We start from the raw sequence: 27,768 nt of genomic DNA, 5'->3' as shown, positions 1-27,768 counted from the left end.
TCTTTGCTCTTACAATCAGCAAAATCCAATGACGGCTGCACAAAATTAATATAAAAACGACGGGTTATTACAAAAACCGACGTATTATAGTATTTCACACGACGAAGTAAAGTAGCTAACGACGACATTATATATTTATCACGATGATAAATAAATACCGACGTGGTTAGTAGTTTCAAACGACTAAATAAAATAAAACACCGACGTGGTTAGTTTATAAGCTGTCATTTATTGAAAATCTTAAAAACAAAATCCTAAGGAGACTAACCCTGGATTGTAAGGCATCATGAAAATCTGTTCACCGTCTGTCTTCTGAAGTCGAGCTGCTACAAGTCGTGATCTTGCAGTTATTGTGCCAGAGTTGGCACTAACTGTAGCAGGGTCGATAAAGCCAACCATACTGCACATATTGGCTTTTTTCAAAACATCGTGTAAGTACCTAAACAAATAAAATAATATAAACAAGTCAGCACACAAAACACGACGGTTATGTATAAAAAAAACGACGTATTATAATATTTCAAACGACGTACTGAAATAGATGAGGACGTTATAATATATTTATCACGACGGTTGTTAGTTAAGACGACGTGGTTAGTTAGTTAAGACGACGCAATATATAAACCAACGAGTTATTATTTTAGAAGTACAAACCTCATATATACAGCCAATACAGTAGCTCCAATTTCTTCCATGCCTGCAAATTGTGTAATATCTTCAGGCAGGAGGAAGGTATCGCGCTCACCACCAAACACCTCCTTATCAATTGTAAATTGGAGTGTCTTATCCTCAGGCAGGAGTGTCGTTTCCACAAAACGACAAAGGGTTTTTAAAGAAGATGGCGCCTCCATTTTTGAATAAGCACCAACTTCAATAACCTGTTTAAAGAAATAAAAAAAATGACGTGGTAATTCAATAAAGACGACGGTTTAAGGAATAAAACGTCGTTTTAAAAGTATTTAAACGACGGTGAAAAAATTGTCGTGGTAATTTAATAAAGACGACGGTTTTATGAATAAAGAGTCGTCTGAAACCATTTAAACGACGGTGAAAAAACCGTCGTTTAAATATTTTATTACGTCTTAAAAAAATTCCGCCGTCTAAGTTGTAAACAAACGACGGATTAAATAAAAATATCGACGTCTGAAATTTTGAAAAACAAATAAAAAAGTTATGTTAACATACCTTGTCGTCATGCTTTTCTTCATCTTCTTTCTCCTTTTCTTCTTCCTTCTCTTCATCTCTTTTTTCTTCTTCCTTCTCTTCATATCTTTTTTCTTCTTCCTTCTCTTCATCTCTCTTTTCTTCTTCCTTCTCTTCATCTGGCTGATGTTTCCCCATTTTGGCAGTATCATCCTCCAAATGTAGGGATCTCACATCACCTCCAGAGCAGCTAGCTTTGTCAGACATTGGATTTTTGGGGCTTTGGCTAATTCTTGGTTTAAGCATGCTTGGATCAAAATTGGGAATTAATTGGGAAAGCTGACTCAGGAAATGCTCCCTCTCAGCCTCTACCAATTGTTTTGTCCTAGCCTCCATCCTTAAGGCCTCTTCCCTTGCCTTAGCCTCCATCTTTTTAGTCTCTTCTTGAAGGAGAACTCTTAAACTCTCCTTCAAACGGTCGTCAAAGCTCACCCTCTGTGGTTTGGGCAAATTGAAATATTGCCTTGGGGAAACACCAGCACCAACTCCCCTCACCCTGCCTGGATGCTCGGGGCCCAAAGCCATGGTCAGCACATCATTGCTGCCATCTACTCTGACTTTGCCTTCCGAGACTTGTTTCTGCAATTCATCCTAAAACAAAGATAAACAAAAAAACACACGACGGTTATTTATGTACAAACGACGTATTATATAATTTCACACGACGCAATAACGTATAAACCGACGTTATTATAACTTATCACGACGGTAGTTATACCGACGTGGTTATATATTTAAAACGACGAAATGAATAAACAACCGACGTCTTATGCTATAATTAAAGATAACAGAGTAGTGATTCCTATTTAGACCGTTAACGACGTTTTTAAAAAATTTTCGACGTGGTAATATCCTTCACACGACGCGAAAATGAACCACCGACGTCTTATGCTATAATTACAGAAAACATAGTAGTGATTCCTATTTAGACCTTTAACGACGTTTTTAAAAACTTTTCGACGTGGTAATATCATTCACACGACGAAAAATATAACATACGACGTAATAAGAATAATTCACAGTTTAATAAAAATTTAAAACAGAGTGAGTAGGCTTACAATTAATTTTGCCTTCTCTGCCACCTTTGGATCAGGGATGTTACCATGTTTGTCCTGTCTAGCTCTCTTCCATAAGGTAGATCGATCAATTTCTACCCCAGGCATGGTTTCCTCCAATTGATCCTCCAATCCAGCATATCCTTTTCGAGACAATCGATGATTGTACTCGAGTTTTTCCCTAATCTGTGAATGTTGAGAATGCACAGACTGAAAATCTTTGGATAGCCTTGAAGCTACAAAGGCATCCCATTGTGCTTTCTCTATGAATTTATATGTTTCAGGGGGTTGGCTTAATTTCTCCCTGTCATTGGTGTATGGAAGGATATAATGCCTCGTTAGTGTAGACTTGAAATCCTTCCATTTTTTGGCAGCAGAAGATAAAACAGAGGTCTTGCCCCCTTGGCCTACGACAAAAGCCATGTCAACTGCTTCCCAAATCTGCTCCTTTATATCCTTTGGGATTTGGGACCATTTCTTGTCCACAAGTGGGATCCTGGAGCGTGCCAAGACACCAATATACGACTGCATCTCAATATGTGCTTGGCCAACACCTTTCCCCCTTTTATTGTACTCAACAATTGGCCTCAGTTTCTGAAGCTTTCTCTTCACAACACGAGGCATTGTGCTCATACCTCGACCAGTCTTTGAATCATCAGAGATTGTTGTCTGGCTGGTTGGTTCTGTCTCAGCAGATGATGAAGCAAACTTCATCTTCTTCGAAGACTTCATCTCCTTCGAAGACTTGTCTTGGGGAGCTACCACTCCAAGCTTCTTGGAGCCAGAATCCTTAGTTTGTTGTTGAGAAACCATTTTAACAGACAAAACTGCAAGTGAAAATATTTCAGGAAAACATTAAGAACACAAACGACGGTATTAAAAAAATACGACGTATGATATGATTTTAGACGACGCAATGAAATAATCTCAGACGTAATAAATGTTTAAAACCATTATTTATATAACGTCGTGGTATATATGTTCACACGACGTCAATAGTAATACACCGTCGTGGTAAACTATTAATTATATAACGTCGTGGTATTTATGTTCATACGACGTCAATAGTAATACACCGTCGTGGTATTAACATTCACACGACGTAAAACAATAAGATATTTTGTCGTCTATATTAGATACCAACCCTAGTTTCTTTTTCTTTATATTTTATCAAATAAGGGAAAAACAAAAACCATTGTTCAGCGAAATCAAACCTGCAATTAAACAAGCATATAAAAAAAGACTATTATTTTAAAAACAACTTTGTCAATTTTCAGACGACGCTAGAACAACTGACGAACCGTCGTGGTCTACCGTCGTCTTATTTAGTTGATGTAGTTGTCTTCAAAGTTGGAAACTTTCTCTCTTTGTCTGTATATTTTATCAAACTTGGAAAGAAGTAAAATGATTTTGGCCAGAAAAAAGGTAAAAAGATTTTTCAAACAAAAAACGTATGAGCATGCAAAACAGTAACCAAAATAGTGAAAATGAAAGCTTACCTTTTGCGTGCAATGAAAGCAAGAGGAAGATGATCGATGTTTAAGTTCAGAGACGACGAAGAAGACGAGAGGAAGACGATGAGAAACTCTGACAATGCTCTGACAAGGAAAAAAGACGAAAAGGTTTCTCTGGGAGATTGAAATTTTTAATCGGGTTTGGAAACAGTGCATGTGTAAGTCGAAAAGTTGCTTACATATAAAACCATTTCAAAAAAATAATACGGCGGTTACATTTAACTACGTCGTTTTTAACTAAAACGACGCAATATTTTTCATTCGACGTGGAATCATTTCATTTAACGTCGTTAGGTTTAATATAACCGACGTGGATTTTAATTTTTAAATTATGAATAGAATTTTTTTTCCCGTGACCTTTCAGTTTATTTTTCAATTACAGTGCGTTATAAATAGAGTTTTTTTTCCGGAGGAAATTTAAAACGAAGGAAATTAATATTCTGCAATATGTAAAGTTTCTTTTTTGGATGACAGATTTAAATAAAATAAGAATATAAAAACAACAAATGTGTAAGTCAAGTAGACGAAAAGTTGCTTACATATAAAACCATTTCAAAAAAATAATATGGCGGTTACATATAACTACGACGTATAAATTACAAAATACGACGGTACATTTAACTTCGGACGTGGTAAATAAATACGACAGTAGTTTGTAGGTACCGTCGTAGTAAACTCAAAAATTAAAGTACATAAGTAATAACTCGCGTCATGGTATATTATTTAACACGTCGTTTTTATTAATTTACCGACGTGGATTTCTGTAATATACGTCGATCATACCGACGTTGATTTTACAATTTAAACGGCGATTTTTTTGTAAGGACCGCCGTTGGTTTTAAAAATTTATTCTATAAATTTGTCGCTTTCATTCATTTTCGGTTTACATTTAAGGTTCCAAGTTCTTCCTCTCTCAGTCTCTCATGTCTCAAAGATAATAATTTGGATGTTTTCTCAAAGAGAAATTGAGCTTACTCGCATCAAATATATGTCCACAAGAAGAAGCTTGTCAACTAGCCTTCTCACTTCCTTGATCAAGCCTGATAGGACACTTAGTGCTTCTGAATACTCCTTGCTTTCCATCAAAAGAGATGCAAGCCTGGCCTCCACTCGCTGTCGAAGGAAAGTTCGCTTCTCAGGGAAATCTGAAGATCAGATGTGCCTGATCCTCTGCTTGATTTTCTTGCCTAAGAAGATCCGTCGGATTTATTGTGATAGCCTCTTCCTTTATCCGTAGAGCTTCAGAAGAAGAAGATGGGTTTCAAGAATGCGATAAAGAATAGAAATGGCTTCAGATGGCCTCTAAAGCATGAGCAATTGAATCAGTAGTTTCTGGGAGATATGATGAAGACATTGTCAATGCTTTGAACTACACAAGTCCTGCAGAAAGATATGTTAAAGAAACTGAAACAACGGCGGTTTTCTGTTCTACCGTCGTCTTTTCTCGTCGTCTATATTAAGTTACGATGGCGGTAGATTTATAATTACCGACGTAGATTATTTTGTTAAACGTCGTTAAGTGTACTACAACCGACGTGGATTTTAATTTTAAATTATAAATGGAGTTTTTTTTCCCGTATTCTTTCAGTTTTAGTTTTCAATTCCAAAGCGTGATAAATAGATTTTTCTTTCCCGAGGAAATTTAAAATGAGGGAAATTAATGTTCTAGAATTTGTAAACTAACACGACGCAATATTTGCAAATCTGTGTCATCTGTTAAGATTATGATGTGGAACAGAGTTCCATCTGGTAAGATTTCGTAACCCTTGGGATCTCAGCAAAACTGATTATGTCGGCGGTGTTCTATATAAACCGTCGTGGTTATTTCAATTCTTGTCATTAAGTAGATCTACCGACGTAGGATAAGAAAATCAAAGAAAAAAATTGTTAACAAAAATTCTTATTAAGACGACCGTTAAAATTAAAGGTACGACGTATAAAATGAATAAATACGACGATAAATTTTATTGTACGATTTAAAGATAACGTAGTAGAACTATACGAGAATGACGTCGATATATTTATATTTTCCGTCGTTGTAAATTAATTTAATACGGCGATATTTTGTATTTTAAAGCCGTGGATTTGTTTGTAATTATACGGCGTCTTATACGAAAACCTCGTCGTCTTATTTTATGAGTAAAAACGGCAGTTTTTATTGAAATCGTCGTCTTTACTTTCTACGTCGGTCGATTCATAACTTCTGCCGTTCTTTGTTGGCATTGATTTTACACTGCGGAAATCTGTTTCAAATAGACGTCGGTTGTTTAATTATGTACGTCGTTGTTTTTGAACAGCCATTTGAAACTCCATTTTTTAGTTGTCTAAGGTTGTATTACACGACGGTGTTTTTAGAACCGTCGTCTTTTTATAAACCACGACGGTTTTCACTGAGACCGTCGTTGTTTTCTGGTCGTCTTTTTCACTTTTTGTAGTAGTGGTCACAAAACTTTCGGACAAGTTAAAAAAGTCCTCAAAATGGAGCTCTACCCCAGGCCCGGTACTCACTTTTTAAGAAATAGGTGATAATGGCAAGATTAACCTTTGAGAGCGAAAGGTTTATAAAAAAATTAAAAAACAAAAAACAAAAAAAAAACCAGTAAAGCTACTACTACAATCAGAAATAATGGCCTTTTTTGTTCTTTGACTTATTTTCTTTTCATTTCATGTACGACCTTTTTTCTTTTTAAAGAAAATATTAAAATGATAATTATTAAATTAGTGGTTAAATGATTTAGAATTCGAGTTTTTTTTTGAATGCATGATCCTTGAGACCTTGTGACCTCTCTTATGTACTTATTATGCTAGGTTTTTATCACAAAACATCCATTATATTCACGAACTATCTTTCGTCCTTGAGGCTTTTTTAATCAAGAATAGTCCTCCAAATTCGTACTTCAAGTTGGTCCATGTTGTTCAATTCCATTAAAAAGCCTATTAAATTGTTGACGTGGCACACAACCACCTCTCCCTATAACACCATCCCGCAGCACCCAACTCTCCAACCCCTCACCCCTCTCCCATGTATTATACTATATACATGTGCCTTATTTTACTAAGCAAAGGAATAATTGTGTTCAATAATATTTATTTCTACGTCGTTTTGTCAATGGTGAAGCTTGATGGTTAGATAGAGCCTATGAGTCTATGACCACGAAAGAGAAAATGGGTATTTCTACCATACCTTCATAAGTTGTATAGGTATGGAACATGAGGCAATTGGTAAACTCTATGACCAAGTTTATTCTCAAAGAGAAGATTTGCAGTGGATCCAGGCCCATGTAAAGAACTGTGTATCAACTACGCTACTTACCTCTTAATAATACTAGCCTCTCTGCACGCGCTTCTGCGCCTATGAGAGGCTTTTTTAAAAAAAATTTAAATTTATTTTAGAATTAAAAAAGATAATGGATAGTTGTGTTCCATAAAAATAGGATCCTGTTGTAAATCAGTTGCGAAGCTTCATAGATTTTCTCCATCTATCGTTTCTCTCATTCATCTGTATATATCTATTACAAACAAAGGGTGAATAACTTTCCAACATGTGGGCTCCACCATACCAATACAATACAAGAGGAAGCTTCATAGGGGGGAAGCTTCGCAACTGATTTACAACACTCCTCCTTAGAGACCACAAATGATATGGAATATGCCTCGTTAAAAACCTTGCCAGTAAAAACCCAGTAGGACAAAAACTGGTCAAAGGAAAAAAGAGTACATAATCATGTGTAACATAAAATTCTGTGCGCGTGCGACACTGCCTCGTTAAAACCTTGCCAGGAAAAACCCAGTGGGATAAAAACCTGGACGAAGGAAAAAGAGTACAGTGTTTGAAGATCTTGATTGATAGCACGCTCCCCCTGATGCTTGGTAAAATATCTTTAAGTCATACTGTTGATCACCTTTCTGAATATCGTAGTTGACACTGCTTCTGTGAGTCAATCTTGAGTGACACTGCCTCGTTAAAACCCTACCAGGAAAAACCCAGTGGGATAAAAACCTGGACGAAGGAAAAAGAGTACAGTGTATGGAGGTCTTTATTAAAACCATGCTCCCCCTGATGAATATCTCCCCCTGAAAAATTTAGGACTAGCTTTTGTCCAGTAAGCGACCATAAAAATTTTCATAGTATACCCTAAACCCTTGAGCGACACTGCCTCGTTAAAACCTTACCAGGAAAAACCCAATGGGATAAAAACCTGGATGAAGGAAAAAGAGTACAGTGTGGTGCTGAGCTCTATCTGGTCTAGTATACTTCAGGAAAAACATTTAAGGACCAACGGATAATCCTCATAAAAATGCTTCAATACTTTCTTAGTATAAGCAAGAATCTCGTTGGCACAATGCTCGATCCTTAAGTCGAGACAAATATTCTGCAGAATATTTCGTGCTGATAACGTGTTTGTATGGGCACTAATTCTGCACCATACATAAAATTAAAGGCGTGGGCGATAAACCCGCACCACCCTTTTAAATAAATACTGTCGTATGGGTAATAATCCTACACCATACAGTAAATAAAATAAATGTGCAGTAAAGTAAATTCATAAAGTAAATTTCATAAAGTAAAGTGTTAGGATTAGTAACGGTTTCCCACTGATAATATGTTTAGTATTACCGAGGGTCCATTTTTGTTAATGGTTAGTAAAAGAAAAAGCAGATAAATATAATAGGAAATAATAGGGGAGGTCAGGGAGCAGAGATCTTATCGCTTATTCTTTAGCTTATGCCCTTGCTGAGTGATCCCTTTTTTTTTTTTCTTTTTTATTTATTTATTTATTTATTTTATTTTATTTTAATGTTTCGGTGGGTTTTCACATGTGCAGCACTCGACAACATGTGCTGTTCTTTTTCGGTGGTGCTGCTCATCAATGCCGCGTGATATTCCTTCTGTTGAGTACCGAGAATAAAGAAAGTGACAGTGCCTGAAAATGGACTCAACCATGGCAGTGACCTCATTCTGAGAGTCAGCGGAACATTGCCCATCCGCTGCTGCTGTTGTTGGAGGGTGCTGAGCAGGCCGCTTGCATCTGGGTTCTGTCCTGTCAGCTGTCAAATTCATGACTGCTCTTGAAGGTAGCACAACCTCTAATAGCAGATCTCCCTGTAAATGCTACCGAGCCGAGGAATAAAACCTTCAACGACCGAGCCATTCAAAACCATGTACTCCTGAGATGAATAAAACCTGAACTCCACAAGCACTGAAAACTTCAGCAAAAACAATTACAACAGCAACACCGGCACCACCATTGAAGGGTCGTGTAGGAAAACCAAGGCCAAGTTCTGGCTCTACTCGAGCCTTTTCCGGTCCAGATCCGACAAGTTTTGGTCGGATCCTAGTTCTTCGACCAAGTGATAGTTGAGTTCTGAATTATAGGTCAGCTGGATCATTTGAGTTGTAAAAAATTTGTCAAGCTGCCGCGGTAATCACACTCACTGACAGAAAGCAAAGTGAAACCTATACCTGAGGCAGGTTGAAGAATATCTAAATATGAAATCATTTGTGGAGGGGCCATGAAATGCTGAATTGTTTTGCCTTTTACATAGAAAGGTTTTTAGCATGTGCAATTTGGGAGGCAGACAGTTTCAAAGTCAACTAGAAGAGGCAGAGACAATAGAACAGCTACGTTTGGCATAGTGTTCTTGTTTGTAATTTGAATACAAACACATCAATCATCAATCAAACCTGGTCGGGTTCACCAGAAATTCCAGTGGCGCACCAAAACTCATCAATCAAAGCTTGCTGGTTCGACTTCAAGGTCAGTTCTCTGCGTAAACTTGATTTCAAAGCCTTTGTGCAGAGCTCCATTTCTGATAAGATGAAAGAAGAGAGAAGAGGAAAAGGAGTTGAGGAAGATGGAAACTGTGGAAGATGAAAGTTCCAATTCAAGCAACTTTGTCTCTGCCGACTCTAAGTCTGCTCTGGCCAGCCAACTCTTAGTCCCGGTCTAAATTCTAATGGAGGGAGGAAGAGATGGCTCTGGGAGCAAAGGTGGGATTATGTTACAGGACTTTTTCTTGCTCTCAGACACTCAGCTGAAGGCGAAGCTTCGTGCTGATAACGTGTTGTGAACTAAAGAGAAAACTGATTTTCTCCATCTATCGTTTCTCTCATTCATCTGTATATATCTATTACAAACAAAGGGTGAATAACTTTCCAACATGTGGGCTCCACCATACCAATACAATACAAGAGGAAGCTTCATAGGGGAGAAGCTTCGCAACTGATTTACAACAGATCCATTATCTGAATTTTCTTTTAATTTTAATTTTTTTAATATGAAAAATTATGAATTTACCATATTATCCTCATTTAATTAATAATTTTAATTCTTAATGTTTGCATTAACCAAGGGCATTTTCTGGTATTTTGAATGTTTCACCATTCTCTGCCTTTTGCTTTATATATATAGATAAATACAACCAGATTCTCACTCTACTAACTAATTTGGTAACTGCGATTGGATTGGACTATGATGTAAAATTGGATTGAATTGGCTTACAATGGAACTTCCCCTACAAGTCCCTGCAACTGCAATTGGATTGTATATGCTAAAAAGTTAAACACATTTTATTTCATTCATAGAATCAAGAACAAACAGAAACACCAAACTAATTAATTCAAATAATGGTTCCAATCATGGAAGACTGGCTCCTTATTTTACTACAGGACTTGGGTAAGGGATATTCTGATTCTACTATGATATTTCTAGACACTGATTTGGGCATCTGTGTGTTGTCTTGCAGGTACTCCCTTCTCTCTCATTTGTGGCAAGCGAAGTATGGTGATCGGCTTCTGAACAAGGACATAAGATTACTTGTTGGAGGACCAGAAATTTTATGCTCCAACAAAGGACAAGCTCAAATTCTAGGCCTACAGGGGCACAGGTTCTACAAACAGAGAAACTACAGAATCCTTGAGAAAAATTCCAGCATGAGTAAAGCCATCACCATGCTTGTATAAAACTTCAATCACACGTGCAAGATTCAAAATTCGCAGTAACAGGGGCATGGGGATGGTGGTGTTCTGGATATACGTTTCGTTTATGTCCTTCCATGCATTATTCACTTGCTTGCGTAGTTCGATATTTGCTTCTTCTTCTGTGGCACCATATTCTTTCATGTAGCATTCCACAGCTGAGGCAACATGTCCTCTCTTTTGCTCAAACTGCATGAATATAGACATGAAGGTTAAGGCTTGAAAGGGGTAAGTTATGGGGACATTTCAAATAATTAAGAAACGAAAAAACAAAATGTCTACATTAGAATTGAAAAAAAGAAGTAATCTTATACACGTACGAGGCAAAGGACTTAGATCAACAACAACAAATGTGTGAACTAAACCCAACTTTTAGTTGAATTTTTGGTTTTGAGATCTATCTCAAGTTCTCTATAATTCAAATAAACTACTGTTATTTTAATTAGTACTTTTGATATATAAAAGTACCTGGCGGGATTTGATGTCATTCATGATTCTACCAATTAATGATGCAGCCTTTACCATTTTAGGGTCGTCGAACACCCAATCCATGGAGTCTTTGGTAGCAATATCTCCCATTCCAACAAAGGATGTGGTTGCCAACGTGAAGTAGGATGTATCAAGCGCTGCCGACATGTATTCATCCATTGTTGGTGTGTATTTCTGATGGAACCATTTGGCTTCTCGGAGGTAAGCTCTAACTTGGACTTTCATCTGAGAGACCAAACCATGTAATTAATCTCTAATCTCTCTATAATTTCATCACACACAAAAAAACGTGCTGACATAAAAAAACGGAAAAAAAACATTTTGTCACTGAGTTTTACACACAAATTCAATTTCATCATTGGGAAAAAAAAAAATTTAAGCCTAGTGACCAAATTGAAATTTCATGCAAAACCAGTAACCAAAAAAAAAAGTTTTTATATATAATCTATTTATAAAAAGAGAAAGACAGAAAATGATAAAATATTCAAAATACCAAAAAATGCCCTTAGTTAAAAAAATGTATTAAAAAATGAACATATTTATTACATTTAGATTGACTTACTAATATTTAAAAATAAAATATTTATATTTATTATAAAATTTAAATATAAAAAAACTCTAATTGGTAATGGCATAATATTATAGGCACGAAAATATTAATTCATGAGGCTCACTGCTTCTCTTGCGTAGTGGATGCTATATAAGTTTCCCTCATTTGCAAGATTTTCTTCAATTTCAACGTAAACATCCAATAGTGCCTGATAGCAAACTTTCATGTATTCTGGCAGATGATCCATAGCAGATATGTCCCACCTTATCATATAAATAAGATGATATAAGACTATGCATGTCTTGTTACGGCTTATTCAGATATACTATGAGGAGCTGTTAGAGCATATCCACAATGGGAGGGTGTATAAAGGGGTGTATGTTAAATATACACCTTGTCACCGGAATCATCTCCAATGGGGAGATGTGAAGGGGTGTAAACATACATCACCACCATGGAGATGTAAAATAAAATGCACATTTGCATCTATTTTTACATCTTTTGCAGGCGGGACCCACCTGAAAAAAGAGAGGAAAAATTATACATCTTAGATTTACATCGTTTCCTATTGGAGCAAAAAAACGTATTTACACCCCCCGGAGGTGTAAATGAGATGTAAAAGTGGTTTTACACCCCCGAAAATACAACCCCCCCTCCCCCCCCCACCCCCAACTGTGGATGCTCTTATAGACACTCCAGTGTACGATGACTTTTGGAGTGTCATCTGTAAAATTTCCTCAATCACTCAGGTTTTTTTTTTTCAAAAAACTAACTAACAAAATAAGGACTACTATTTTGAACCTTTCAACAGCTTCAGTAAAGAGCTCTAATTCCTCATGTGTGCCACACACATCATAGATGTCATCAATGATGACTAACAAAGCAGTAACTTTGCATAGTGTTCCCCTAGCAAGGTAATATTGGGGCTCAAAGTGTACTCCCGAAGCCCAAAAGTAGCTCTCAACTACTCTGTCTCTTGCAAAAGGTAGCTTGTTTACAAAGTCTAAGTCCTTCCACCACCTGCATGAATTAATTACATTATGCTAATGTAAATAGGAGATTAAAACTGATTGACAATATATAATACATTAACCTTGAAATTTCACTTAGTTCTCTTTGATGAACTTGTTGCAGCAGATTGAAATCCAGCTTTGCGAAATTCAGGAGAGTCTCGTTATGTGAATCGCGTTCTTGATAGAGAGACAGGTAATGCCTTGTTTCTAGCCTTGGCAAGCCCTTCCAGAATGGCTGGTACAGGGCATGAGTGACTTGTTTCAATAGTACGGGGCTTAAACGGTGCGTTGCGGATTCAAGATGAGTGGTGGTGAAGGTTAAGGCCTCATCAAGTATATCCTCTCCGTGGATCCTAAGATGTGTGGCTTCGTACAAGCTTAAAAGTCCTACTACATCATTCACCAGAGATTCCTTAAATTTCCCATCACTGTCCTTGAAATTATTGAATATATCTGCATGATGAGGCATTTTTAAAACAAACCATGATCAGAGGAAGAAAATTATCCATAATTATAAAACAAACCATGAGGGCTACGTACCGCATGAAATATTATAACCTTGTTGTCTGAGTAATCGAAATCGGAGCGCTGCAGTGTAAAGCTCATTATCAGTTTCTTGGTCCCCAGACTCAGGATTGCAATGGGAGCTGGTGTGAATCTGCTGCAGAAGTTCCTCAATCTCATTTTCAAAATGGTGAGAGACACCTAAGCGCTGGATGTCATGAATCAAGTCCAATTTTTGTGAAGGCTTTTTAACAGGAGCCATTATGATCATCTTCACTTTTTCCTTCAGTTCTTGGGCACGTTGCTTAGCTTTGATGTTTGTTTCCTACAAAAACAGATTGAAAGGCCATTAAAAAGATAGGAACTTCAGCATGGTGCATGCAAATTTAAACCATGAATCTCTAGTAATGAAAATATACATATTTATTCCCCTCTTGTTCATAAAAAACATATATATATATAGAGTCCCGATCTCTTGGACCCCTGGAGTCCAAGAGATTGTGGTCACCCACCGTTGGATATTAATCCAATGGTTCAAAATGATATATATAAATGCAATATGACATAAATGATTATTACCCGATTCAAGTCAACCGTTGAATTTACATCTAACGGTGGGTGACCACAAGTTCCTTGGACCCCAGGGGTCCAAGAGAACGGGACTCTATATATATATACATATTCAAAATAATTGTTGCAGATACGAAGTATATATAGTATTAGCCTACCACAGAAGCATATGACAGAAAATGATAGCCCCACATGCTCGGAGAAAAATTAGCACAACGTCGATTAACATCATCAGGAGTGGCCTTAGGGGTTTGAGGTTGATCCGATGAAAGTGAAACTGGAACAGACATTGTATTGCTAGTTTAGAATCTGGAAGAGATCGAAGGTAGAGAATAATAATCTTAATTGCTCAAGGATTGGTGTGAGTTGAAGAGCTATGGTTCTTACCTATTTATAGTGAAAGCGTCTGTCTTTGTCTCTCCCTCACCCTCTCTAACCTAGCTATATAACTATAGATGGGCACAGCTGGAAGATATCCAACATGTGTTAAACATGAATCCCTACAGAAATTAAACGATCTCTCAGGAAGTGTTGGGATTTTGAATTTCTTTCACAATTTTAATCCTTTGTTCATATTTTCTTATTGGGTTTGTTTGAATATAGTACATACAAATTTTATCCTGAAAGCACATGAGAACATTGATAAGACGTTGAAGGCTGCGGAGGCTGTGGAGGCTGTGGAGGCTAAAGGTGTGTTGAGATTTTTTCCCTAAGTCCTTAGAAGTCATTTTACAAAGGGGTAAATTTGTTTTTAAAATTTTAAAGATAATGTGGGTGGGGAAATAGGACAAGTGGGTGGAAATAGTAACACTCTTAAACTAACGTACGCATCAATTTTGTGCAAAATAACCACAATATATATGAAGGAAAGGTGCCATATTTGATTGGAGGATATGTCTTAGGTTCAACTCATATATGAACGTCGAGACGGTGTATATCATCGGTCTACTACTACCAATATTATGGATATTGTCCCTAACTCAACCACATATAATCTATCAGACCAATTAAGTTGGCACCCTTTGATACCAAATTATTTGAGAATTTATGCATGTATATATTAATCTCCATAAAGAGGGATTTACAAAGGGATTTGGATCTTAATTTGCTGCGATTTTCTTTGCTAGAATCCCCTTGACCTTTTTTTAATATAAACGTTACGGCTTCATTCCGTCAAACTTGCCATTAAATAAACATAAATGATCTTTTTTCTCTTTTTTGTTGAAAACCTATGAACTTATTTGAAATTGAGCTGGGAGAAAGATAGGAGAGAAGAGGTAGGAGAGGAGAGAAAGATAGCTGGGAGAAAGATAGGAGAGAAGAGAAAAGGGTTTTAGATCTTTTTCTTTTTCTTTTTTTGTAACAAGGGGACTAGCCGTAATTTTGATTTGGCAACATAAACACCGTTCTCTCACTATTCCAACTTACCACCGTCTCCTCTCTCTCTTCCAATCTCCCAATCTGCGATCCTCATACCCACCGATCCCTTTCGCAACCCACAAAATTCTTTCTCCTCTCACAGCAAAGTAAGTAAATAACCAAAAGACTCTAGCTATATAGCTTCTCCGGTATTGCAGGCTGTTGCTGTGGTAGGCCAAAATCCAAATCCACAAAAACTAAAAACTATAGTGGTTTTTTACTAAAATAATATTATCCAACGTTAACTGAGAATTAACCCATCAATAATTCGATCGATATATTGTAAAGTAAACATGCTGTCATGACACGCCTTTGCCTCCCACGCTGAAAACATGCATGAAAAGGAGATTAAAAGGGGCGGCCTTAACATGGTGCAAGTGGCACCACTGCACTCCATTTTTGGTTTTTTTTTTCCTTTTAATTGAGTAAAAAATTAATTTTTTTTCCTCCCTTTTAATACTGAAAAGGGAGTGTAAGTTAAAAAAAAATTAAGTATAAAGAAAAAGAAATAATATAAAAGTGAAGTAAAAAGGAAATTAATGTAGGATAATGGTAGAATATGAAAGAGAATGAACAAAATTGATTAAAAAGTATTTAAAAGCAAAAGGAAGTGTAAGTACAGAAAATAGGAGTGGGGAAATCGGCTCCCAAAATAAAAAGGAAAGATTTAACTAAATAACAACAGTATATATCACATCCATATAATTTTTCCTAAAAAAAATACTTTCTTCCACTCAAAACAAAACCAAAACAAAAATTCATGCCGCCTTCTTTCTCTTGAACTCTAATTTTTTTACCAAACTTTTATGATTGATTTGAAAACATCATTTTGATTGATTTGAAAAGAGTTTAATTACCATGCATGCACCTGTGGTTTTCATAGGGTGAAATTTTCATATACTCCATCCTTGTTTATCATATTCCCATTACTTTAAGTAAGAGAGGAAAAAGAGTATTTTTGTCCACTACCTTTAATCATGTTGTAGCATTATCATTCTATTAACAATAATGCTAGGGACGGCAGCGGATTATAGCTCTTCAGGATTAGTAACTAATTCTGTACATTTAGTTAGCCGCATTCCAGCTTAGTTACTCACACAGTCTTTGTATTAACATGGGTATAAATACCAGAATACTTCATTTTGTAATCACTGGTTCATTCTAATACAAAGAGACAATTTTTCTCATCGGGGGTATTAGAGCACGACAAGAAAAATGCCCATTTACGACGGTCGACGTGACCCTCGCAAATAGGGATGGCAATGGGTCGGGTAGGGGCCGGGTATGACAATACCATCCCTATGCCCGCTCTCCATCCCTGCCCCCGTCCTCGAACCCATCCCCGTTTATTAGGTTTCGGGGAATCCCCGTCCCCGCCCCCGTCGGGGGACTATCCCCCGTACCAGCCCCGAATCCCCGATTTTTTTGCATAAAAAATATTTATCATACATTTTAACATTAAGTTTCATATTAAATTATCATTCAACACATCCAAATTAACTATAAAGTTCAACTCAACTATTCAAAATCACATCAATATGAGATTCCATTGAAAATTAGGAAGAATTAGGAGAGGGAAGTTAACTTAGGGTTAAACATAAATATTATAAATATTTATTTATTTATTTAAATATAAACATATATATTTTCGGGTCGGATTCGGGGATGGGGACGCCAATACCATCCCCTCCCCATACCCGTCGGGGATTTTTCAAGTTCGGGGATCCCCATACCCGATACCCATTTGGCCCCGAAATCTCCCCCCTTTAGGGTCGAGGACCCGACGAGGACCCGCCCCTACGGGTATTTTTGCCATCCCTACTAGCAAACATATGTAATTTTACATGCGGGTGATTCCCACCAACATAATTGCGACACCTTAATTAGTAACGTCACATCTCACATCGCAAATAGGTTTGGAAGTGTTAAATTTGCGACGTTCCTTGATTGCTGTCGTATATCTGCTCTTAGGATGGGAGACAAAGCGTTGAAACTCAAAATTTGGAGGAGGCGCTTCAGTTTCCTGCACGAAATCAAAACCCGATATCTTATGATTTGTCATCATAGCCCTAAATCAATACCCTTATGCATCTAATTACTCTTAGCCCCAAATCGATACCCAAAAAGGCCAGAGATCACTACAACAATCGGTTGGTTTCTCTTTCTTCGTCATTCTATTTCTCTCCCTCCCTCTATCAGTTTCTCTATTGGGCTTCTCTAATTTGTTTGTGTTTTGAATTTCATGTATTGCTACAGAATTTATAGATTTTCAGGCAATTCAAAGAGACGATTCTAACTTCATCAACGACTTCTAGATTTTGGGAACCCTTCATCTTATCAAGATATGTATTTGGTGTGGATTTTTTTTCTCAATTTTTAGTGTTATACGGCCACGGGTTCAACAAACAGAGAAAACTATAGAATCCTTGAGCACAAATCTCAGCATGAGTAAAGCCATCTTCATACTTGTATATGACTTCATTGGCACGTGCAAAATTGAGTATTAGCAATAGCAGCTGCCTAGGGATAGTGGTGGGGTTGAGCCACTCTTCATTTATGTCCGTCCATGCATTACTCACTAGTTTGTTGAGTTCGATCATTGTTTCTTCTTATGTGGCACCATTTTCTTTCATGTAGCATTCCACAACTAAGGGAATATGTCCTCTCTTTTGCTCAAACTACATATACATATGATATCTGGTAAGGTTTAAAATTGGAATATATGAATAGACGTACCTTGTGGGACCTCATGTCACGCATGAATCTGCCAAGTACTAATAAAGCGTTTATAATCTTAGGTTCATTAAAAATACATTGGAAGGAGTCTTTTGTGACAATGTCTCCCATTCCAACAAGGGAAGTGGTTGCTATCATGAAGTAGCTAGGATGTACCAAGCGCTATTGACAAATATTCGTCCATTGTTGGTGTGTACTTCTGGTAGAGCCATTTGACTTCATTCAAGTAACTTCGAACTTGAAATTTCATCTGTGAAATCAAGACACAATCTTTATATGTAACTTAGTTTTTAATTATCAGGTGGGAATATTCAAATAATTGCAAAGATTATTTCAGGGGAATATCTAAAAATTAATTAGTTTGGATAATTGAGGGATCTCTCAATGTAAGCTCTCTATATATAAATACAAGTTAGAGAAACTAATCTAGAAACAATATGGCAGTTTGGATCGAGCCAGTTTATAAGCCTAAACGATACATTTTTTAGTTTTAAAAAAACTGTTATTTAGGCTCAAGTTTGGAAGACTGTAGAAAGGAATTATTTGTACATATTTACCTCAGAATTTATCATATATACTAGAAAAAGAAATTAATTAACTAAAAGATTAATTTATGTACATATTTATCTCATCGACACGTCTCCGAACGTAGGCCAAACTGATCACACTCATCGACACGTCTCCGGGCATAGGTCAAACGGGCCACTCTCATTGACACGTCTCCTGACGTAGGCCAAACGGGCCATTCTCATCAACACGTCTCCGGACGTATGCCAAACAGGCCACTATCGTTGACACGTCTCCTGACGTAGGCCAAACTGGCCACTCTCATCAATACGTCTCCTGACGTATGCCAAATGGGTCACCCTCATCGACACGTCTTCGGACGTAGGCCAAAAGGGCCACACTCATCGACACGTCTCCGGACGTAGGCCAGACGGGTCACACTCATCGACACGTCTTCGGACGTAGGCCAAACGGGCCACACTCATCGACACGTCTCCGGACGTAGGCCAGACGGGTCACACTCATCGACACGTCACCGGATGTAGGCCAAACAGGCCACACTCATCGACACGTCTTCGAGCGTAGGCCAAACAGGCCACTCTCATCGACACGTCTCCTGACGTAGGCCAAATGGGCCACTCTCATCGGCACGTCTCCGGATGTAGGCCAAACAGGCCACTCTCATCGACACGTCTCCTGACGTAGGCTAAACAATCTCCAATCACCCATGTAAATTGTAAAGTAATCAATTGTCAGGCCAAACAGTATACGCACCAAAATAATAATGCTAAATTGCTAATAGTCCTTTTCTATCGACATTGTGTGGAAAAGGGCATAAAGCTAAGAACCGGTGGTACCAAAATAATAATGCTAAATTGCTAATAGTCCTTTTCTATCGACAGGTTGTGGCTAAGATGTGTTAACAGAGCTTAAGAAAATATAATAAAGGAGAATTTGATAAAATATTGTATTGTATTATTATTAGCTTTTTCAGATTATTCATTTCTGTACATCGTTCCAGTATATAAGAGAGAGCTTATATCTCTTTCTATGGCCTAGATTATGACACTTGTCACCATCTACACATTAAACCCTTTATACTCTAACAAGAGGTACCACCTGATGATTAAAATAAGTTAATAAGACTTGTGTCAAACTGATGATCATTATTCAGTATTTAGCTAAAACTTCTTGCAATAATTAAATTAAAAAAAAAATTAATTCGGTTTATATGGATTTCAATAACCATTTGGTTATCAAAGCAATAACTTTGGCCAATATCATCCTAGCAAAGTAATATTCAGGCTCAAAGTAAACTCCCAAAGCCCAAAAGTAGCTCTCAACTATTCTGTCTCTTGCAAAGGGCAGCTTGTTTACAAAGTCCAAGTCCTTCCACAACCTGAATAAATCTCAATTAATTACAATTAATAATCATTAACTTTGAATTAATTAGCATTTCACTTAATGTAGTTAATTAACCTTGTAATTTCACTTAGTTCTTTCTGATGGACTTGCTGCACTAAGTTGGGAGAGTTTCATTTTGTGAGTGGCCTTCCTCCTCATAGATGGACAAGTAAATCCTTGCTTCCAGCCTTGTGAAGCCCTTCCAGAATGGTTGGTACAAGGCATGAGTTACTTGTTTCGCAAGTGAGGGGCTTAAACGCTGCGTTTCAACCACCGTAGTTAGATGTGTGGTGGTGAAGGCAAGCGCTTCATCTAGTAAATCCTCTCCATGCATCCTGAGATGTGTGGCTTCGTACAAGCTTAGCAGCCCTACTACATCACTCACAAGTGTCTCCTCAAACCTCCCGTCCTCGTCTTTGAATTTGTTGAACATGTCTGCTAGCCCCATCAGCACATGCATTAATATTATTACAAGATTAGAGGAAGAAATTAGAATTAATTAATCTAGCTAGAATTATAAACAAACGCGTGACCGCAGACTAACCGCATGAAACCTTATAACCTTGTTGCCTAAGCAACCGGAATCGGAGAGACAAACAGTATGTATTGCTTTCAGCAATACTAACAATCTCCAATCACCCATGTAAATTGTAAAGTAATCAATTGTCAGGCCAAACAGTATACGCACCAAAATAATAATGCTAAATTTGCTAATAGTCCTTTTCTATCGAGGGACATTGTGTGGAAAAGGGCATAAAGATAAGAACCGGTGGTACCAAAATAATAATTCTAAAGTCTGAGTTTGAAAAAATAGTACTTAAGACTGTCTTTTTGTGGAAAAGGACATAAAGCTAAGAACCCTGGTGGTTGATAGAGGCCTGTTTATGTCTTCCACAAATGTCGACAAACATTGAAGACTTGGAAGATGCGAATCTTGACTTTGGGAGGATAATTGTCATACCATAATGGTTGATGCTCTCTCTTCTCTCTAAACTTTGCCTCATCAGGCATTGAAAGTTTGCTCTTACATGCCTCAGGTACCTAATTTCCCTCTTATTCAACTTTTCATTTATAAGTTTATAAACTTATATGCCAATAGGGGCTGGCCTAGTAGAAAAAGACCTTGACTTGCTAACTAGTGGTCTCATGTTTGAATCCTCCTCTCTTACTTGTAAAAACCTTATAATATATGGTCTTTCCTACCATACACTGAAGGTGTGTCCAATATCAATTTTATCAATTCATAGCAGGTTTTTTTGTCTGTTGTGTGTTCAAAAAGTGTTGTACTTGAAATACCAGTTCAAACATTTATTTGTAAGCATATATGTTTTGCATTGTGGGGGTATGTGTGTGAAATCTGCTCTATACGGGAAAGTTAGAAAACCAAAATAAAATACATCATATATATAAAACTCTTTCATCCATGCAAATCAAGAATAACTCAGTCTAAGTAATCACCTGGGCTATAGCCCAAGTTAGTCCCTTTTAGGGATCGTCCCTGCTTGTAAGTTGTCGTCGAGCCTTTCGAACAGAGCGAAACTTTCATGTAACGGGGATAGCACGTTTTGCTATCTCGGACCAATAACGTAATGACAGGTAGGATAATTTTTTCACATGTCATTGTGTTATTGATTGAAGATAGCAAAAAAGTACTATCCCTTAATTTTTTTGCTTCAAACGATAAGATTGTGGGTAGTTGGGTCGATTTGGTGGTGTGAGGGCTGGTTGGAAGTAATTATTTAAATAAAGAAAAGGATGGGAATTCATTCTTAAAAGAAATAAAAACAAAGTAGAATTCAATATTGTCGTATACAAAGGTACAAAAGCAGCGTCACAAAACTTTCGGACAAGTTACAAAAGTCCTCAAAATGGAGCTCTACCCCAGGCCCGGTACTCACTTTTTAAGAAATAGGTGATAATGGCAAGATTAACCTTTGAGAGCGAAAGGTTTATAAAAAATTAAAAAATAAAAAAACAAAAAAAAACCAGTAAAGCTACTACTACAATCAGAAATAATGGCCTTTTGTTGTAAAAGTTTGAAGGTGGAGCCCACAGAGGAAGTTTCCTTGCATCTTCCAGGAACTTTCTTTCCCTGTATTTATCAATTCAGGAAGTATTTAGGAAACTTAGCCGACTTTCCTTGCCTGTATTTATCAATTCAGGAAGGTGAGAGCACATGTGATCACCCTTCCCTTCCCTGTATTTTACCAAAATCTTAGCCTATAAATAGGCATATCACTTGCAATGGGAAGAGTGACCAATGGAGAAAAGAAAGAAAGGGGAGAAGAGAAAAGAGAGGAGAAAAGAAGAAAGGAAAAGGAGAAGAGGAAAGAAGAGGAAAAAGAGGAGGAAAGATAGAAGAGGAAAGAGAGAGAAAATTCAGTGAGCCTCACATATTGTAAACTCTAAAGTTGTAGCCCTATTACTTTATATAGTGAAAAAGTTACTGCTGCTGCTCTCCGAGGACGTAGGCATAGCCGAACCTCGTTAAATGCTGTGTCTCATCTACTTTACGTGCAGCTCAATATTCATACATATTCCAGGTTATTTTTATAACACGTTATCAGCACGAGAAGCTCTCAGGTATAATTTTTGTGTTGCACTATTATCTATACTACTAACCACTAACAAAAATGGACCCTTGGTAATACTAAACATATTATCAGTGGGAGACCGTTACTAATACTAACCTTTTTCTTATTTTATTCGGTGGTGGTTTTAACCCCACATTTATTTACTGTATGGTGTAGGTTTATTACCCATACAACAGTATTTATTTAAAAGGGTGGTGCGGGTTTATCGTCCACGCCTTTGCTTTTATTTAAATGTATGGAGCAGAATTAGTGCCCATAAAAGCACAATTTACTTTACCGCACATTTAATTTTATTTAAAGTATGGTGCGGGATTAACGTCCATACAGCAAGCAATTTAATTTATGAATTTAATTTACCGCACATTTACATTTATTTAAAAGGGTGGTGCGGGTTTATCGTCCACGCCTTTACTTTTATTTAAATATATGGAGCAGAATTAATGCCCATACAAGCACCTTAATTTTATGAATTTAATTTACCGCACATTTACATTTATTTAAAGTGTGGTGCGGGTTTATCGTCCATACCAGTAATTTATTTATTAGCAATTTATTTTATGGATTAATTGTGCTGTATGATGAGTTTTTCCAGTATGCAGATCAGGACCAGAAGTTCCTTGATCCTCATCATACAATTACATCAGGACTTGAAGATCCTTGATGATGATATGAGAGCTGGCAGTCTCTCCGGTACTGTATTTGTAAACATGTGATTGGACTTAAAGGTCCTTGATCCCGACATGTAAATAAAGACCTAGAGTTCCTTAATGATGTAACAGTACCGTATTGGTTCATGGTGCCGTACACATTGATGATAACTGTACTGGCAGATGAATAGATATGTATTCATGACTTGATGAATAGTACTATTCACATGAATAGTGACGTATGCATAAATATTAACCATTTTGGGTAAACCGTCACTATATACAAAAGGGAACCTGCAGTCCCTTAAACTCATGGATGTGCAATTAAATGAGATGCCAGAAGTTCCTCAAAATATGGACAATTATGTAAGGGCTTGAAATCCCGAAATATGTACAGAAAATTGTAAAAATGTCCATACCATGAGAATATGTGGCTTTGGCCTGAAGTTCAAAATTTAACAGTGTTGAGAACCTGAAGTTCCAACAATTAAATGGACAACCCTTGAGGTATTATTGCAAATTGTGGTATGCCACATATTTCTTTGGCATAAGAAGATGATGAATTTAAAGTTCGATTTTGTTATAATCGACACCTCAAGGAAGAAATATATTTTGTGAATTCCGGTTGTTAAGAATACACCGCGAAATGGATAATATTAATATAAACCTCAAATAATGAATTGAGACTCCCTACATATTTTGTTATATCTGGGCCGGAAGCCCATGGATCCAAATATATGAGAGATCCTAAACTTGAAGTTGTGGGTATATAGTAGTTAATGCTCTTCACTACTATATTGCGATATTTCATGGCTTTTACTCAATTCATATTTCATGTCCATTTGGAAAGGGCAAATAAATTCTGAGTTTGTGCCCAGGCCATAAGTTCCGGGCTACCATACGTTGAAATATGAAATTTGGGAGAGTCGATGTGGTTATTTGAACCTATAAGGCACAAGGTTCCAAATCGTCATTTTGAAAAGACGTAAAAACCACAGGTGCAAGTTTAAGAATATGCACAATTATTATAACAGGAACATATAACAGATAGATTTTTTCACCTGCAATGAAGGTGCAGGCCCTGTGAAATCTATAAAAAAAAAATTACATTATGTTCTGGAAGGCTCTGCAGGAAGATGACGGCGCCTCTTAAGCTTAGCCATGAGCTTCTCGTGGTCTCCCAAAATTCTTTCATTGGAGACCTGCAGCATGTCTAGCCTTCTCAGTGTATCAACAGAGTACGAACTCACCAGTTTCAACAAGGCATTATTCTCTCCTTTAAATTTCTCAACCTCCTGTTGAGACTCATGAAGCATTCTTTGGAGAGACGAATTTTCAGTAGCTAACCTCTCAACCTCGTTTGCTCTGGCACGCAAACGATCAGCCATGTTAGAAACAGAAACAGCACTCTGAATGCTAAAAGCCATTGAGTCATCAATATCCTCTTCCTCTGATCTCCCTGTCAACATCATTTCATCCATCGGAATAATGAAATTCCTAGCTACTATGACAGCAGTAACATCATTCATCATCACAGAATCATTAACTGTGAGATGACGATTTTTGGATACAAAGGATGGACGCCAAACTTGGGCGTCACTGGTTGTTGTGGGAGCATCATTTAAATTGAAATAATTTGGGCAGGAAGAAGAGGAAGCCATTTTTTTTAAGAAGGTTTCGAAGAAAGTCTTAGAAAAACTAAAGGTTCGGAAAATGAAGGAAATTGAGTTGAAACGCAGTTTGCAAAGGCAATATCTATAGATGAAAATGTGGCAACTTTTCAAGACCCCAATATCTTCTCGAATCCCCATATTATCTTTTTCTTTCCCAGAGTCCAAAACTTCACGTGGCCTCTAATAATGCCTGTCGGCACTTTCGGCGTTTTTCAAAGTATTATTTTCAAAGCCGATCTTGCTTTACGGATTTCACGGAACTACTTTTTCAAAAGTATCCCGAGAATCTCGCAATTTTCCTATGGTTAATTTGAAATTCACCAGTTCTACCTATTCATTGTATTTGTGTATAAATGTGTTACTAACGAAATTTTCTTTGCAAAAGACATCCAGTTTTCTCCATACCTAGTGATGCGATATCTACTTGTTTTTCTTATCAGTGAGCACTTAATATGCCTAAGAAGCAAGACTATCTCTGATCATACATTCAGGAAGCAAGACTATCCCTGATCATGTTTCCGCTACATTAGGGAACTGTGAAGGTGACCTTATGCTCCAATCTCCTGAGGTCTTTCTAGACTAGGAGAAATGAGAGCTTGTTGTTTGCTCCCACCAGCTTCCTTCCTTGATTGCTTACCTTACCTTGCAATCAATATCACAATCTTTTTGCATTTTTTCTCTTTTTATAACTCTCTGTTCGTAAGAGATTTTATTTCTTTAGAATGAACATCTGAAGAATGAATCCATGTAGTGATCCTAACTCTGAGAGTTATTTGTTTTTGACAGAGAAGAGAATTGTGATTTTTGCTCTTGCAGGATATAACTAGACCATCAAGCGCTACATTATATTTACTAGGCTGATATGAGCTTGAATGATACTTGAGAAAAGTTTCTCCCACCTAAGGATGTAAGCAATACTTGTGTTATTTTATGCTTATATACCTATTTGATATTTTATCTTGAAAGGTAACCAAATGGGGAGATAAGTCCGTTCCAAAAGAATGGCTTGTATGTATCCATGAATTATTAACGCAAATTTTACAGATTGCAAGTTGGATACATTGATAATACACTGCACAGATTAAAGTCCCATAAGAACAGAATATGGGTATAGCAGTGATCAATATGATGCACGCCTATTGCGTAGCAAATGATATGGATTGAAGTCCCGAAAGGACAATCCTTTGACATGTCAATATTGATATTATGCACGCCTAATGCGTAGCAAATTATATGGGTTAAAGTCCCATCATATGGGTTAAAGTCCCAAAAATTAATTGACATGTATGTATTAATCTGTGGCATGCCTGCAACATGACAGATATATGGGTTCTAAATGTTCCAACTCTCTAAATAGAGATTATCCACGCCCTACTGTAAAATAACGCTCCATTAATTGGAGGTTATAATCCACATTCTCACATAATAAAAGCCCCATGAAGTGGCTTGGGTACCCAAAAGCAAAGAAATGTTTATAATTGATGCATGCGCATGCACATGAGAATGGTGGGATCATGAATTAATGAATGACAATTTTTGGTTTTGGAGTAGCTACTCAAATCATCAATGGGCTGTGTTGATTGGAACCACGTTCAATTATTAAATGTCGACAATATCATTGGCCAAAAATGGAACGAGGTAATTCCATTATAAATGAGAATGAACGTGAAAGAACAAACCCACAATACGAACCCCAAAATTTGTTAATACTGAAAGTTATACTTGGGTGTTCGGAATAAAAGGGAATATACCTACTTTGTATGACACACTGTTTCTGGCAGAAACAAGGAATGTTGGGTTTTCTCCATATTTACAGATTCAATTGTGCCCCCCCTTATTACACAATTACGGAGACCAACATATTATCTTTAAAGGTTATTAATGCACAGAGCATATCGCCAGAAGCGATTTCCTAAAGATGTATAAATAGCTAGGTAAAAGCTATATAATGTGTCATAAAGTTTAATCCCTTTTAACCAAAATCCGTTGAGAGGATTGATATTGCATAGAGCAAGTCCCTAAAGGACATGTGCTTGAAGCACAAAATTTGTACTCAATATTAATATGCATAAATTACCTCAGTGAGTACATTGATTATAATGTGATTGCAACACATTAAAGCTTCTGCAGAATTCATGAAATATTTGTCTCGATCGAGCATTATGCCAATGAAATTCTTGCTTATACTAAGAAAGTATTAAAGTATTTTTATGAGGATTATCCGTTGGACACTTTAATGATTTTCCGGAAGTATATTGGACCGGACATCATATTTTCCAGATAGGGCTCAACTCCATCACCATCATTTTGGGATGATGTGAGGCATATTTGATGCTATCTAAGCATAACACCATATACGGGCATATTTTTTAGTGAACTTATAAATAGCCCAAATGTTCTAAGATATGCGGACTCAGGAAATCTCTATGGTCGCTTACTGGAAAAAGCTAGTCATGAAGTTTTCAGGGGGAGATATTCATCAGGGGGAGCATGGTATTAATAAAGACCTTCATACACTATTGACTCACAGCAGCAGTGTCAACTATGATATTCAGACAGATGATCAACAGTATGGCTTAAAGATATTTTGCCAAGCATCAGGGGGAGCGTGCTGTCAATACAGACCCTTACACACTGTACTCTTTTTCCTTCGTCCAGGTTTTTATCCCACTGGGTTTTCCCTGGCAAGGTTTTAACGAGGCAGTGTCGCACGCGCGTCAATATACACAGAATTTTATGTTACACGTGATTATGTACTCTTTTTCCCTTCGACCAGTTTTTGTCCTACTAGGTTTTTACTGGCAAGGTTTTTAACGAGGCATATTCCATATCATTTGTGGTCTCCAAAGGGGAGTGTTGTAAAAGTTTGAAGGTGGAGCCCACAGAGGAAGTTTCCTTGCATCTTCCAGGA

At 37.1% G+C, this 27,768-nt stretch overlaps 1 protein-coding gene and 2 pseudogenes across 1 annotated transcript; all 3 read right to left on the bottom strand.

Annotated features, from left to right (window-relative positions):
• LOC109948614 overlaps positions 1 to 9,581 on the bottom strand; it is a 19,129-nt pseudogene extending 9,548 nt beyond the window's left edge.
• On the bottom strand, positions 10,384 to 14,167 carry LOC109948613 ((-)-germacrene D synthase-like). The gene is made up of 7 exons (XM_020562276.1): positions 14,036 to 14,167; positions 13,344 to 13,632; positions 12,884 to 13,256; positions 12,592 to 12,810; positions 11,915 to 12,053; positions 11,220 to 11,465; positions 10,384 to 10,940 (listed from the first exon to the last, which is right to left on the bottom strand). The coding sequence occupies exons 1-7, from the start codon at positions 14,165 to 14,167 to the stop codon at positions 10,647 to 10,649; spliced, it is 1,692 nt and encodes a 563-aa protein (XP_020417865.1). The 3' UTR covers positions 10,384 to 10,646.
• LOC109948612 lies at positions 19,767 to 20,954 on the bottom strand (annotated as a pseudogene).

The sequence above is a fragment of the Prunus persica genome, chromosome G4, assembly GCF_000346465.2.
Source record: "Prunus persica cultivar Lovell chromosome G4, Prunus_persica_NCBIv2, whole genome shotgun sequence".
Classification (NCBI taxonomy): domain Eukaryota; kingdom Viridiplantae; phylum Streptophyta; class Magnoliopsida; order Rosales; family Rosaceae; genus Prunus; species Prunus persica.
This window is presented reverse-complemented; position numbering and strand designations above follow the sequence as displayed.